Source organism: Portunus trituberculatus, chromosome 38 (genome assembly GCF_017591435.1).
Source record: "Portunus trituberculatus isolate SZX2019 chromosome 38, ASM1759143v1, whole genome shotgun sequence".
NCBI lineage: Eukaryota > Metazoa > Arthropoda > Malacostraca > Decapoda > Portunidae > Portunus > Portunus trituberculatus.
Genome location: NC_059292.1, coordinates 26,141,543 through 26,156,542, shown reverse-complemented (window position 1 = coordinate 26,156,542; position 15,000 = coordinate 26,141,543). Strand labels below are relative to the sequence as shown.

Below are 15,000 nucleotides of genomic sequence, written 5' to 3'. Positions count from 1 at the left end.
TTATATACAAAATAAGGTTTATATTTTGATCTCTCGCACGTATTCTTGGAGATATTCATCAGGTCCAAAGAAATTTTAGAGTATCTCCCGTCTCATATTTATATATGTTATATATGAATATATGTTAGCTTCTCGGTCTCTTCTGCACTGAAAATCTGTTCGCTTTGTGGAATTTCCCGCATGTTTTCTAGGGTAAAGACAACTAAAAAAATACTTTCATATTACTAACCTCTTCCTCAAAACTAATTATACCCTTTGTTTGGCTACTAACTTCAACTCTACCTTGCTTGGGTGACTAACTTCAACGATATTACTTTAGCTTCGTTATAAAAGCCTCATCTCCTTCCTATATACACTTTTCTGTCCTATGTATTATTCTTTTATGTCATCCATCAAGGATTTTTTCTTTTTTATTGTTCTACATGGTCTTTCCAGTCCATCTCACTACTTAGTAGGCCCTAGCAGTTTCTCCCACCCTCACATCACCCACCTTAATTAACATGACGTGACTCATACCGCACCTCGCTTAGCAGTCTCGCACCTCTCTGCCCGTCATTTCTCTTCTTCACACCTTACCCGACATATCTGACCCAGCCTTCTCTCATTTCCAATCTGGGCCTTACCTTTCCCTTCCTGCCCGTTCCTTGCTTAAAACCTGCCCCTCCTAAAGTCGTACTTTTGTAATATTTTGTAACCGTTTCCATCCTATTTGTCATGTGTGTAAATTTATATAATATTCTCTCTCTCTCATTCTCTCTCTCTCTCTCTCTCTCTACAGTCTAGACTAATTATACATCTAGCCGCTACCGACTACAAGTCTCGCTCTGACCACCGGCTACTTCTCAAGCCTCCACGGCTACTCGCTACCAAGCTTCAATCAAATACGCTTTGTATCTTACAATAAACACAGGGAAAGGCCCCGGTGTTTCTCTTCAACCACACCAGAACATATTGATGATTGATGGTGCCAGCGGTACCAGGACACTGTATAACCATCAATTTTAACCACCGGTTATACTTTCCCTGACATGTCTAATCAAGCTTGTTAACGCGATGGTACAAAAAAATTTCAACATCCTTTCCTTCTAATCTAACAGTTTGTGCAATAAAAACTTAAGCTATTCCTCCCCTTCACTTAGAATCTAGATTTAACTTAGAATTCTGTCTTTTTTATGGTTCTTGAAAGCCTTCTCTCTCTCCTGACTAACGAAAAAATACTTCCCTCTCTCCTGACTAACGAAAAAATACGCTACGCAATCTTTTGAGTTAAGTTCCCGTAAGTGTATTGATTTAAAAATCTAGTCTCTTAAGCTCACCATATTCATCTGTTACTTTTTTTTATCAATAACTTCACTTGAGCGACTGTGGTTTGAAAGACTGTGGTTCACACGTGCAAGAGAACAAATAACGAGATACCTTATTTTGTATAGGGATACTGTCTGAAGGCTAACGCAAGTTTTGGGCAGACTCTACCCTCTGTACACCATTCATTTCTTGTTCGCTGCAGCCGGGAGAAGGGATAGTCACCCTTGACTTGTCACATAGTAAGTGTTATAGAGTTGCCAGCCCATCAGTAGAGGAACACTGAAAAAAGTAAGTGCCGATATATGATAATGCGCAAGAAATGTATGGTTTAAAAATTAATGTATCGATTTTTTAACATACCGATAAAAATAAAATAATGCACAAAAATGTATGATAGACTAAGTAAATAAATTCCATTACCTAGTTTTGCATATATACTTAACCTCATGAAGTGACACAAGGGAGCTCCATGTTCTTCCCGGGCCTCTACACTCAGGATGGGCAGACTGATACTTCCTATGATGATGTAAGCTGCTCCACCAACATGACGCCGCGTCTCTAGAAACTGAACCATCATCCACTTGTGTAAGTAAGCCATAATGGTAAAGCTAACGCCTCACCCTCAATGCCTTCTGTTACACACAATATTAAAAAAATATATTATATACCTCACTCAGAAAAAAATAGTACCTAGACGTGTAATTAAAGATTTTATGGAAAAAAAAAAAAAACTGGACTCGTAAAAACTTGCCTCCTATATACATCTACTAAATATCCTACTCGTATCAATCTCCCTAAAACGGTTCTCGGCATGCTGCGTGTAGGGAAAAAATCGGCTAGTAAATTTACTTAATTTTTATGTTCCCATGCACGAAGCGCAGTTTTCAAAACAAGTTCTAATAAGGATGTAAATTAATGGGTCTCAGTAACTGCCGGCAAAATTATTTAGCAAACTTTTGAAACTTAGTTGAAACTTAGTTTGCACAGTGCAATAAAAAAACATTTTCTTTGAAACGCCGCCATCCCCACACCACACACACCATTGAAGATTTAAAATAACTGACGATCTCACACAATCGTTCACTAGAAACCCGACTCAAGCGTTACATTACTAACCACCAGCAACTCCTTTCACTTCATCACAATGAAACTCCACCGTAATCTGCCATATGCAACAACTACATCACTTCGAACCACGCTAAAACTCTTCGCACAAAACTACCACCATCACCACCACCACAAGCTCTTAAAAATGAAATATTCTCCCCACAAATCTAGGCGAGGCTGAGGCAACACGGTATTCAGCGCTTTTCCTTCACATTCATCACGCTGACTCGAGGCTCGTGTACAAGGCATCGTAACATCAATCAAGGCACCAAGCAAACCACACACACACACACACACACACACACACACACACACACACACACACACACACACACACACACGTCATCTTACTTCACCATGCACCAACAAACCCAGGAAGCAAAGGAAGGAGGGAAGGACTTACTGAAGCGTAGAAGAAGAATGGCAGGAAGTGAAAGACAGAGTAAGATGGTGATGCAAGGAGCGGAGGTGGATTGTCACGAGAAGTTAAAAGTAAAGGGTGCAACTCCCTCAGACGTGGGAGGAAAGTGGTCAAGAGTGAGGGGAGGTGACGGTGAAGAGTAAAAAGAGAGCGGCCAAGGGTGAGGGAGGTGAATGAGAAGGTAACGGTGAAGAAATAAGATAAATGTAATCTGAGTGGAGGATGCAAAAATGCCTGTAAAAAGGAGTGACGCAAGGACAAACATGGAATACTGGAGAGAACATTAAAAACAATATAAACTATCAGATTATACGAATGAGGGAGTAAAAGTGAATAACATGAAAAAAGAAATGTAGTAAAGTGAAGCCTGATGAAGAAAGAAGTGACGCAGGACAAGATGGAATAAAGGAAAGGGCATTAAAAAAGTACCAGTATCAAATTATAGAACAGAAAATAAAAGGTAATAAAGAGTAGTCAGTGTGTTGCGTATTATAGTAGAGATGAATGGTTTTTCACGCAGCAACGGCACCGTGACCGTGCTGCGTCATGTGACGAAGAAAGATCGGGAACAGGCATCATCCTACCAATTTTACCCGTTAACAATACTCTTACCAAGCGAAATTCAGACACTCAAATTTGTTTACACCCACACCCACACACCCATAACCAAGCCAAGGCCACATCCACGCTCCCAGTACATTGCTATAGTCACTCATCCACGGACACAGCCAAGGTTCCACTCGTATCCAGAACAGCCCACAATATCTGTTAGTGCTAGTTGTTTTTGTTATTATTATTATTATTATTATTATTATTATTATCATTATTATTATTATATTATTATTTTTATCATTATTATATTATCAATTCTATTACTATATAAGATTTCTCTCCTTTCTCTTCTTTGGCTGGTCTGTGCGTGAGGTCAGGCGAATGTCAATGTTAGTTAAGTTTATTTAATATTCATATATGCAGGACGTAGAGAGGGATATATGAACACAGATTCACCACAACACCTGTCCAGATGTCTAAATTCACTCCCTTGCAACACCTTCAGTTCCAATCAAGCCAAACGAACACTTGCAAGAACAATGAGAACTAAATAAATATACGCACACAAACTAACCAGGTTTATGGAGACAAGAGCCAACCACTGAAGGCTTTGCAATCTCCCTCGAACAGCGACAATTGTAGAGTCGCGTGCAGTCATTGATTGCTGGAAATGAATGAAAGTATTAATCCACCGTGTTACTTGCCCTACAATTGTGATGTAAGAATACAGAAACATTATATAAAATTACTTCTCATATCTAGTTAAGAATTGTATAAAGTTATGTTTTGCTATGTATATGCTGGAGCGTTTCCGTGATGAACAGGAAAGGAAACAACGAACTATTACGGGTAGAACTAATTCCTTCATCCGAGAGCCACGTGGGAACTAAATTATATTCATATTCAGAGCAGTATAAGAAACTAATTTGTCTATCGTTACCCAGGGAAAATATACCGTAACTCTATGGCTTCCCGTTTTCTTTCACCACAACCACCACTACCACCATGACCATCACCACCACCCTACTACATGAGGTCGCAGCCTCCATTCTCTACGCCGTGTTGTTGGGGAAGTTACGTCATTAAGGCTTATGAGCCAACTTTTACCCTACACCGGGGCTTGCTGTGTAGACAGTGGTGTTTTTAGTCCCAGCTTGTTAACTTGACTCAGTGATTGTCATTTGTAGGCTGAAACACTTGCTCTGTTCTCGTAATTTGTGAGTTCTAAAGATATTTCTGTCGGTGCGTTCATTGTTAATTTGATCATGTGTTAATAGTATCGCCTAACTAAATGCACTGCTTGGCATCCATCACCTCAGTATAATATGAGGGCTGAGTTACTTTCTCTATTCTTGAAACAGAGTTATAAAGGTTTTGCTGTTGGTACGGTTTTATTTATTTACTCATTTACTTTTGTTTACCTATATTTGTAACTTATTAGTGTTGTAAAAGCTCCCTTAATTGCAACGTTCGTCATTAGAATGCTACTAATTCGAAGATGTTTCTGCTTGTACGTTTAATTGTTAGCGAGTATTAACCCTTTTCACTTTTCATATTCATTCTGCTCACTATTTAGCAATTAAACTTAATGTGAGGGAATTAGAATAGTGAAGACTGGCCATTAATTATCTGCCCTTCATAGACCCTTCCTAATGTCAATGAAAACTCAAGGTAAAAAAATGCATCCCAGTACTGAAGAAGTTAAGGAAGCAAAGTGTGAGCCGCCACACAGCCGACATCTGACTATCTTGCCCCGCCTGAAATCCCGACACTGCTTTTCATTACTACGAGTTTGCTAGTTGCGAGGACAAAGCTTTTATTTTTCGTACAAGTTTTAATGTGTTTGGAATAAATGTGTTATCTCCTCTCAGCGTAATGCGCTCATGCACTACTTTATGAAGAGTTCACGTGAGGATTATAAGAAAAAAAACTAAAGGGATTTGGAAGAGAAATTGATGAGATTAATTCAAAATTCATAAAAACGGTCCAGGAAAATTCGTTTTACCCTCGAAATAAAGCGTTACGTCTACCATCAAAACTATCATCATCAACAAGCAGAGCCTTAGTTCCTTAGTTACACACTTTGAGATCAGCATCACGTCTACCACCACCACCAATAACCACGAGAACCTTCATTGACTCCGGCCAGATTCTCAACCATTACCACAACCACCACCTTTAGTCAAGAGATCCACAAACTTAACTACCACCACCACCGCCACCACCACAAAAACCGTTTAATCAGTCACGTTTCACTTTTCCCTTAACACAACGACTGACTGACTAGACCGGAAATATTCATGAAACGGTAAATGCTAAAACAACAAATGATTCGCTCCTCATTTCGTATGACGCGCCAAGCGGCAGAAAACTGGCAGAGGTTACGAGTGGCGAACCAAATTAAGTGAACTACCACTTGCGCCCTCTGCTAACAGTGCCGAGGAAGATAAACACACACAAACATGATCGTGCTGGTAATTATGTGTGGTCCAGAACAATTACGTTCCCACTGGCAATCTCAAATGTCTGCTTTTTTAATCACTCTGCCACTATTATGAGAGCTTTTTGCTCACCTATGCTACTTTTAAAAGGCTCCACATTAAATCATATGCGTTCTTAAGTGTTTTTACGGCTTTGATAACTAATAAACAGGATTTATACCCTAGTAACAAGAAAAAAAAACATTCTTTAGAACCCGACTAATCATCTCTACATCCCTTTAATAGTAGCGGTAAAACAGCAAAGCGCGTCAGAATACGAAACATTATTCCACGGCAGAGATCAAGTCATGAAACACACATGCTCGCACACATGGATTAAATAAGTTATCCTTCACTTCTCCATTTTCTGTATTATTTGACCAGCACGCCCGAGTTACTCTGGCAGATTAAACTATTGGTCCGGTAATGCTATACATACAGTACATTTCTTTGCTATGTAAGTTCATCATTACTGCCGTAGCTATTTCTAAGTGATAGAAGTTATGCATGTTAGTTAGGCAAAACTATGACGGTAATGATGACAAAAAAAAAAATAGTGACAGTAATGATGCATATACTTACTGCAGCAGGTGTGCGATTCTACGTACGGAAGAGAGGAAAAAGAATATTGCTTCGTCCGCAGAGCGAAATGGGTGTAATCGTAAATTTTACCATATCTATATCAGATTGTGTGAAACGCGTATATTTAACGAAAAACCCACGTCACATAAAACATTTGAATATGTAAGGCAGAAATTATACCCGGGATTATCTGTAATAATAGGAAAGAAGATAATTTCAGCTTTAATCTACCTGAATTTTCCTACCACTTTACCTTTCGCAATGGTTACTGAGCGCCACCACTCCCTGTAATTCGAACGACAGAGAAGCAAACTAATCGTACAACTTTGTGACTTCCTCAGCTAACAGCACTCCACTCGTCACGCCTCCACCAAAGCTGCCATTTTTCCCGGAAATTTTGACTGATCACTACGTATATATCACTGGTGCATTTTATTTTTTTTTTTTATTGTAGATCATTGAACTTTTCCATTATTTCAGATTGTATGAATGTATGTATTTTTTTTTTCCGAGATATACATGTGTGTGCTTATGTATTGATACTGGTTTGTTGTGGTCGCCTTTAACAAGTTGGCCAGTCATTATCTATCTGCCTACCAATCAATCAATCAGTAATTTAATTACTTTTCTGCTATATATATCAGTCAATCAATCATCTTACTACCTATGTGCCCATCTATGCACTTAGATCAGTCTATCACTTTTGTAACTACCTTATAATGATCAACTAAACAACTTTAGTAACTACCTCAATTATCAACCAAACAATCATGATATCTTCACACACACTTTCCCACATCTCTACCAGTCAGTCGGCAATCAATCAATCAATTTACGCAATTATCTACCTTCCTGGCTACTTACTTATACCAGTACAGTCTCATATCACTTCCCGTGGTCTGGTGGCTGATGTGTCTTGCTGTGAATCAGTGACATTTACAAATATACCTATGACCATTAAAAAATCTAGACAGCTTTGCTTTCCTACGACCTGAGAGTGTTATCAAAGCTTACCGTAGACCCACAGCTTCACGATGGAGGCAGGATACAGGATGATACAACAGGCAGACGCCAGAGAGAAGAGGTAGGCAGCAGCTGGAAGGCCGAGCGAACTTCTCCATTCCTCGAGGACGTCTGCGCATGCGTGACGTGTCATCCTTCACCACCACCAGAGCCACCAGGGCCTCACCGCACGCGATCCACAATTAAATACTCACGACTTACTTCACTTCACGTGGACTTTTTTTCCCTACTGATGCTGATTGGAGTGTAGTATTGCAGGAAGGCAGATTGTATGTCAGTATTCCCTCCTCTATGTCACCGTTGTTGCATTATGATAAATAAATTCTTACTTCTTTTCAACCACCAAACAGAAAACGAGGCATGTTTATTAGGTGGTTAGTCTCCTCCTTTCCATCTCCCAACTCCTCACTCCTACAGTCCTTCTATCCCTCCTACTCTCGATCCCGTCGCCTCTCCCTGCTCCTCCTCTCCACAGATAGTGAATGAAGCTAATAATGATGTCTAAGTGTTATTGACTCGCGTAGTGGACTCTTTTCCGTCCTCATATGAGCCACTAACTCTTGAGAAGGTGAAAGGAACAAAGTAATGATGTTTTAAAGCAGACATCGGCACCCTACCTTCCCCCTACCCCATCTCTCTCTCTCTCTCTCTCTCTCTCTCTCTGTGTGTGTGTAAAAGTGAAGCTCGCATCCCTTTGTTATCTTCTGACGAATCTTATAAAACTAGAAATACTATTATGTGTATTATGAAACCGAATGTTATGATGAATATCCGTACACTGCCATTGGTATATAGATAGATACAGATAGATAAGTAGACAGACAGATAGATAAGTAGATAGATAGATAGATAAATAGATAGACAGACGTGGAAATCTTGCTGAACTTCGAAAAATAAAGAAATATGGAGATTTTTTTTCTAGGGACTGATGGGATGACAAAGACTGAAAGACCGATGCTGAGAATGAGTGAGTGAGTGAATGAGCAAGTGAGTGGTGAGCAAGTGAGTGAGTGAGTGAAGTGAGCAGTGAGCAAGCGAGCAAGCAAGTGAGTGAGTGAGTGAGTGAGTGAGCAAGTGAGTGAGTGAGTGAGTGAGCAAGATTTATATATATTTCATCATGGCCAAGTCTGTGATCTATATCCATCTCTTTTCTGCCCTTGGTACTTTTTCCCTTGACTCCACATCTCTCTTTCCCTCCTCCTTATCCTCTTCTTCCTCTGATTCTTTTTCCTCCTCTTCTTTCTCCTTCTCCCTCTCTTCCTTCTGGATAACGAGGATGCGAAGCAGGGACTTCTAAAGGAAAGCAAGCACAAAAGAAGAGAGAGAGAGAGAGAGAGAGAGAGAGAGAGAGAGAGAGAGAGAGAGAGAGAGAGATTCCTCCTTCCCTATTTACTCCAACAGGAAGGAGAGAAAAGGAAGAAGGAAAGGAGTAAGGAGAGCTCTGCAGGTGACCTCCTCCTCCTCCCCTTCCTCCTCCTCTGCCTCCTCCTCCTCCTCCTCCTCCTCTTCCTCCTCCTTCAGGTTGCTCATCATTCACACATTCTAAAGCGAGAGAGGAGAGAGAGGAGGAGGAGGTGGTGGTGACTAGTAGTGGCGCAGCAGGAGGAAGAGGAGGAGGAGGAGAAAAAAGGGAGTGGTCGAGATGAGGAAGCCACAGAAATGCGATAATCTTCGACATCCACGTCAACACCTTCTGGAGGAGGAAAGAACGAATGAAAAGACAGGTGAAAGAAGGGCGCGGTGGAGGAGCGGGAGGAGGAAATAAAGGAAGGGTGAATGAAAAAAAGATAGGATAGAAATAAAATGAGAGAGAGAGAGAGAGAGAGAGAGAGAGAGAGAGACCTTCACCTCATCTGCGTGCCTTGTCATTAGCTTCACCTACCTCTTCTTATATTGATCTCTCCTTCATTTCCTTCAGTACTTCCCTTACTTCATTTTCACTTTTCTTGCATCCTTTTCCAAAACATTTCATCCGATTATCCTTTTTCATATTATTCTGTCTTCATTTTCTTTTTTACATTTATCATTAGTAACATCCTCATTGGCCAAACCTCTATTGTTGATGTTGACTGTATTTTTTCATTACTTCCTTCTCTTACCTTCTGCTTTACTTCTCGCCGTCCCTTCCTCTTCAGCGTCCTCCTTAAAAAGTTAGTGCAGCTTCAGTAAGCAATACGATGGAACAAAGAAGATCACTAGAGAAGTACAAAAATACTTTATTTTCTTTGCAAAGTGACTACACGAAGTACTGCAACACAATCTTCTCTGGACGTGTATATATATATATATTCATATAAAGATATCATATATATTGCCTACACACACACACACACACACACACACACACACACACACACACGCACACACACACACAATCTCTCCATCTTCTCAGGAATGTCAATACTGCACCGTCTCCGTCATTAATTCCTCCATCAGGAGAACAGAAGCGGACGCTCATCTTCAGGGGAACACAGACGAACCAAGACGGACTGACGGAGGGGCGCGTCCTTGCAACGAGGGGAAGGAACAGATGGGGTCAGGAAGTCAAAGTAATAAAGGTCGGCAGGGGATGAAGGTAGGGCTGCGGCGTGGTGAAGGAATAGAGATGAGGGAAAGGAAGAGAGAGAGAGAGAGAGAGAGAGAGAGAGAGAGAGAGAGAGAGAGAGAGAGAGGGAGAGAGAGAGAGAGAGAGAATGGAACAAACCAGGAAAATGAAAATGAAGTGATTCAGACAGAAGTTATAATAATGATGATAGCTGTAATGGTAATGGTGGTGGTGGTGATGGTGGTGTACTACATAATTCAAAACCAAGCCGCCTAATTTCAGTCAATAGTCGGATTGGGTAACGGAGCCAACTGGGGGCGATCGAGGGCCATGACAGTGAGGAGGCAAGAGAAGAGAGAGGGAAAAGACAGGAGACATGCGGTTAGTGAATTTATGGACGGCCCCTCAGCGCCAGGAGACAACACACACACATACATACGCACACACACACACACACACACACACACACACACACACACACACACACACACACACACGTCAGAGCAGAAACACTGAACATGACTAACGTTTATAATCATCTATGCCAGTTACAGCTGAGATAATGAAAATAGGCTATGTATATTTATGTGTTACTCTTATGGTACACATAACTCGTACATCGATACCATGCTTGAGTCCGGTTGCTTTAGCTTAAAAAATGTTACGGCACAGACACTGTCACCCTGACCCCACCACTGACCTTACCCGAGTCCCCGCCACGCGCTCTACACTTCCCACCATCAGATCCCCTCCGCTGCGCCCCTTCCCGCCACGCCCCGCTGATGTTGAAACCAGTGTGGCTAGGAATTTTAGTGAGCACCTCACACAGATAGATGGTCCCGCAGCCCTCTTTCTCTTTCTCCCTCTCACTCCAAGCGTGGCGATGGCTGCGTATATACACAGATTTTATGTACATCAAATTCATTAATTATAAGTGTTGATGTTAGTTAGGAGGAGTGTAGCGGAGCGACAACACCCTCGGGGCTTTCACTGGTCTAAAGAGTTCCGTGCAGACTTACCGTCTGACACTCATATGACCTGGGAAGTCTTCTCTTTCATACCGTGTGGCGCTCCTTTATTGTTACTTTGCAGGGGCACAACGCAGAGGGGGACACGCAGCGCCGAGGAGTTACACTCATCTTGCGGTGGGAGCACGTGCAGCGCTCGTGGCTGGAGGATGAGGGAGTGATGCAATGTGGTGAAGATAAAGAGGGGGAGGGACATCGAAGCCAGGTGCAGGAGTGAGAGAGAAATAAAAAAATAACTGCGAGCATGGCAGCGGCGGGAGGTCGCCTTTGAGTGAAGCGACGTGCAACACACCGGAGCCTGTCAATACGGAGGTAAAACCGAGTGAAATCGGAAACACGGCAAAGCTGAGGAGCTATAGGAGCCTCGGCGCCAGACGCCGAGGTGAGCCGTTCTGAAGGTGACGATGTGCGCGCGCAGGTAACTTAGTAGTTAACCCATGGGAGGGGGCGCCTGGCTGCCTCAGCGGCCTGGAGTGCAGCCGTGCCCTTCCCTGACAACAGACTTTCTAATGCCCTAGCATGAGCAAATATCTTATAAATGGAATCATCATCATCATCATCATCATTATCATCATCATCACCACCACCGCCCTCACTACACATCATTAGCAGAGATGAGTATTATCACAACTCGCCCATCTACTCGCTACGGCGCGGGGATCTAGAACTACTGAGCGACGACACACGGTCACTATGTACACACGACGGAGGTGGCGCTCCACCCGGCGTACACACGTCAACCTCACCTCGTCTCCGACACACACACACACACACACACACACACAGGGCACCATCATGCTGCCCCCCGCGTCTGACCCCCAGCACGCATCTCCCCGCCCACCATCCAGGCCTAACGCAAGAAGATAAACCCCACTTAAGAGGGGATGTTTAATTAAAACAAAGTCGACTAGAGGGAGTCATGGCCTTGAACGCCTTGCTGACTAGTACTCCTTGCTCCTTGCTGCGAACGACTCTTTCCTCCATGCCTCCACACCTCCACGATGCAGGAAGAGGAGGAGGAGGAGGAGGAAGAAGAAGGCTAAAAATAATACTGCAGCTCGTTCTCCGCTTCGGGAATGAATGGCGGGGCAGGGAGGAAGTAAGGAGGCATGACAATGGTGACCTGTTACAACATGAAACGAGGACTCTCTCTCTCTCTCTCTCTCTTGGAGATGTTCACACACACACACACACACACACACACACACACACACACACACACACACACACACACACACACTCACGTCTATGTATTTGCTAACAGCAATAAACTTTACTTACTTACGTCACCCTAGACCTCAATCCCTCACACACACCAGCAGCCCAGGCGGTGTGCTTTAAGAGCCCTTGTGTGCAGGAGACACATCGAAGCACTGTTTACTCCTAGGCAAGTAAGTGTTCAGGAGGCGAGGAAGAACGCTTTTCAATAAAAAGTGACGTGTAGCCTTGCGAGCACGTAAAATACTGGCGCAGGAGTCATTACCTAAAGCACCTCATAAAATGAGGTGCTTCAATACGAAACGACTTCGAGCTAATGTCATATACATTTTTTTTATTATTCAAACTCAGTAAACGTTTATTACTGTAAATAGAATAAACAGAAACATAATGAGTTATGTGTGTTCAAATTTGTCTTTGCGTGGTTTTTTAACCTTCATATGTTTTAGAAGGCAGAGAGCGTTGTCAGCTCTACACTTCTGAATATGGTGTCAAATGGCAAAATTTTTGTTCATCACTGCAGGCAGCAATTGTAACTAAAAATATGAAGACTGCATCTGGTTCGTATATACACAAAAGCAACATATTAAGCGTACATGGTGAAGCAGCGTTCCCAATCAATGCATCGCAGAGTGGCAACGCTGGAGTAACTACGTAAAACTATTATTGTCTTAACTCATCAGTGTTGCAATACTGACTAGGTTTGATTTCTCGAGTTAGACTATTTAACGCGTTACAGTTTCGTGTACAGAACTCAATCTACGTGTAGTCTTTAGTCTAGTGCACGCCAACGACACCCTCAGCATAGTAGGCGTACAGATGTACTCTATCGTCTTTAAGTTAGCACGTGAATAATTGCAGTGACGAAATCTTTGAAGACGTTATGCGAGACTACTACACACTGCTGAGGAATTGCTTCATCATCATTACACTTTACTGTAACTCTAATTACAGAAACGGAATTTTCCCGCCCTGACAAGTTTCACGCCAGACCAGCGACAATGCTGGTTATATCTCGTTTACAATACAGAAACTAGTAGCAGTGGACGATAGCTATTCGTACCAGACTAGACAGCGGAGAGGTGACCCGGTGGCAACTGTGAACACTTGCGCAAAGCCATTCCCTCGAGGTCATAGCGTGAACCACTGGAACCTGTTATTGCTTAGCCTGGCTTTCCTCCCTCACCCCGCCTGCTGCTACATATTCTCTGTTCTGACTCCCTTGCTGCCTTCGCTCATATCACTTTATCTTTTTGGTTTGCTATGCGAGTTGAAAACAGAAAATGGGGAAAAAAGAAGAAAAGGAAAAAAGTGGAAAATTAACAGTCAATTCTCCCAAAAAGTGACAAAATCATTCATTACTTCATATATTGCTCAGACAGCCAGACGCCATGAGATAAATTAACATACACTCGCGCCTCAGTTAGTCTTCATTTCCAAATATGGCGGTGCAAGACGAAACACAATGACAAGGAGTGAATGTTGACTCATCGTTAACTCAGATACCTACCACCAACACACCCCAGATCCAATCCCCCATCACATCTACCTCGCAGATTGCCAGCCACGAGCGTTTAATTAACCAGCAGCGGCGGTGTTGCTTCCCTGTCGCGGGTTACGTCAAGCATCCAAGGGTAAACTTGTGGGACACTTAAAGCATACATGTGAGCAGCGTGTACCGCCTTGCTGCCTGGGCTGAGATGAGCTCATGATGGACTGATGGGGTCATGGGGTGATGGTGTGACACTCTCTCTCTCTCTCTCTCTCTCTCTCTCTCTCTCTCTCTCTCTCTCTCTCTCTCTCTCTCTCTCTCTCTCTCTCTCTCTCTCTCTCTCTCTCTCTCTCTCTAACACCTCCACTAATCACAGTTGTACCCAGGTAGAGCCTTAGACAAAGAAACCAACACTACAGACAAAATATTTTCTTCTCGTCGCTACTACAACTACTTCAGGAACACTGGAGCTACTGTATGTACACACACACACACACACACACACACACACACACACACACACACACACACACACACACACACACACACACGAGGCTTAGAGCTTTTCGTATATATCTATAAATTTCTCAAATTATAATTTAAATGTTCATTCTTAACCGAATCGTATAACTGTACAATTATATTTACATGTTTGTTTGCTTTTCCACTGAGAATCATTTAACTAACAGATCATGAGAAAAACAATGAAAAATATAATTCACTTTTCATTGTCACTATTTCACATCCTCGATTTTTTTTTTTCAAATTAATTTTATTTTTCTTAATATTTTAGTGGACACTTTCCAGTTAACTTTTCACTCTCATTTTTTCCTTACAGGGACGTAAGTATATTTTGATAGCACCATAGGGAACAACACTGTCTTTGCTTCAATAAAGACCTCTCATCGTATTTCAACTTCCATCTTTTTGTTTCATACTTTCTTTTCCTTTCTCACACCCTCTCATTTTTTTCTCTTTTTCTTTCCTCCATTCAAGTGAGTCAAGTAAACTGCTTCAATCCACCTGCTCGTTCCATTTCAAGGTCCCGGATCCCAGCACCGAGGCTTCGAGAGGTTCATTCCTGCAGCTTTACGTTCCCTCCGTCAGAGAAAACGGAGAGAGAGAGAGCTACCCACAATGCCTTGAATTATCACATACTTGAAAAAAAAATCCAGTTTTCCTGATTTTTTTTTCCAGTCTCTTGAATAATGTAATACTGTTTCAATCCCTTGTGCGTGTACACACTC

General features: G+C 42.2%; 3 protein-coding genes across 8 annotated transcripts in view; 1 reads left to right on the top strand and 2 right to left on the bottom strand.

Annotated features, from left to right (window-relative positions):
* LOC123515189 (homeobox-leucine zipper protein HOX21-like) overlaps positions 1-15 on the top strand; it is a 244,689-nt gene extending 244,674 nt beyond the window's left edge. For both annotated transcript variants that reach the window (XR_006677815.1, XM_045273712.1), the window contains one exon: positions 1-15. This exon is cut by the window's left edge and continues 340 nt beyond it. The gene's annotated coding sequence lies outside the window, so the exon portion shown is untranslated.
* Positions 16-884: 869 nt separating this feature from the next.
* On the bottom strand, positions 885-7,749 carry LOC123514962. 2 transcript variants are annotated; one of them, XM_045273242.1, is made up of 4 exons: positions 7,462-7,749; positions 3,960-4,049; positions 1,726-1,870; positions 885-1,584 (listed from the first exon to the last, which is right to left on the bottom strand). In XM_045273242.1, the coding sequence occupies exons 1-4, from the start codon at positions 7,601-7,603 to the stop codon at positions 1,524-1,526; spliced, it is 438 nt and encodes a 145-aa protein (XP_045129177.1). In that variant the 5' UTR covers positions 7,604-7,749; the 3' UTR covers positions 885-1,523. The 2 variants fall into 2 exon arrangements, with proteins under 2 accessions (XP_045129177.1, XP_045129178.1); XM_045273243.1 differs by having other exon boundaries at positions 1,749-1,870.
* A 1,921-nt stretch (positions 7,750-9,670) lies between these two features.
* The window catches only part of LOC123514651 (5-hydroxytryptamine receptor 1-like), a 456,202-nt gene continuing 450,872 nt past the window's right edge, over positions 9,671-15,000 (bottom strand). For all 4 annotated transcript variants that reach the window (XM_045272671.1, XM_045272672.1, XM_045272673.1 and 1 more), the window contains one exon: positions 9,671-15,000. This exon is cut by the window's right edge and continues 2,324 nt beyond it. The gene's annotated coding sequence lies outside the window, so the exon portion shown is untranslated.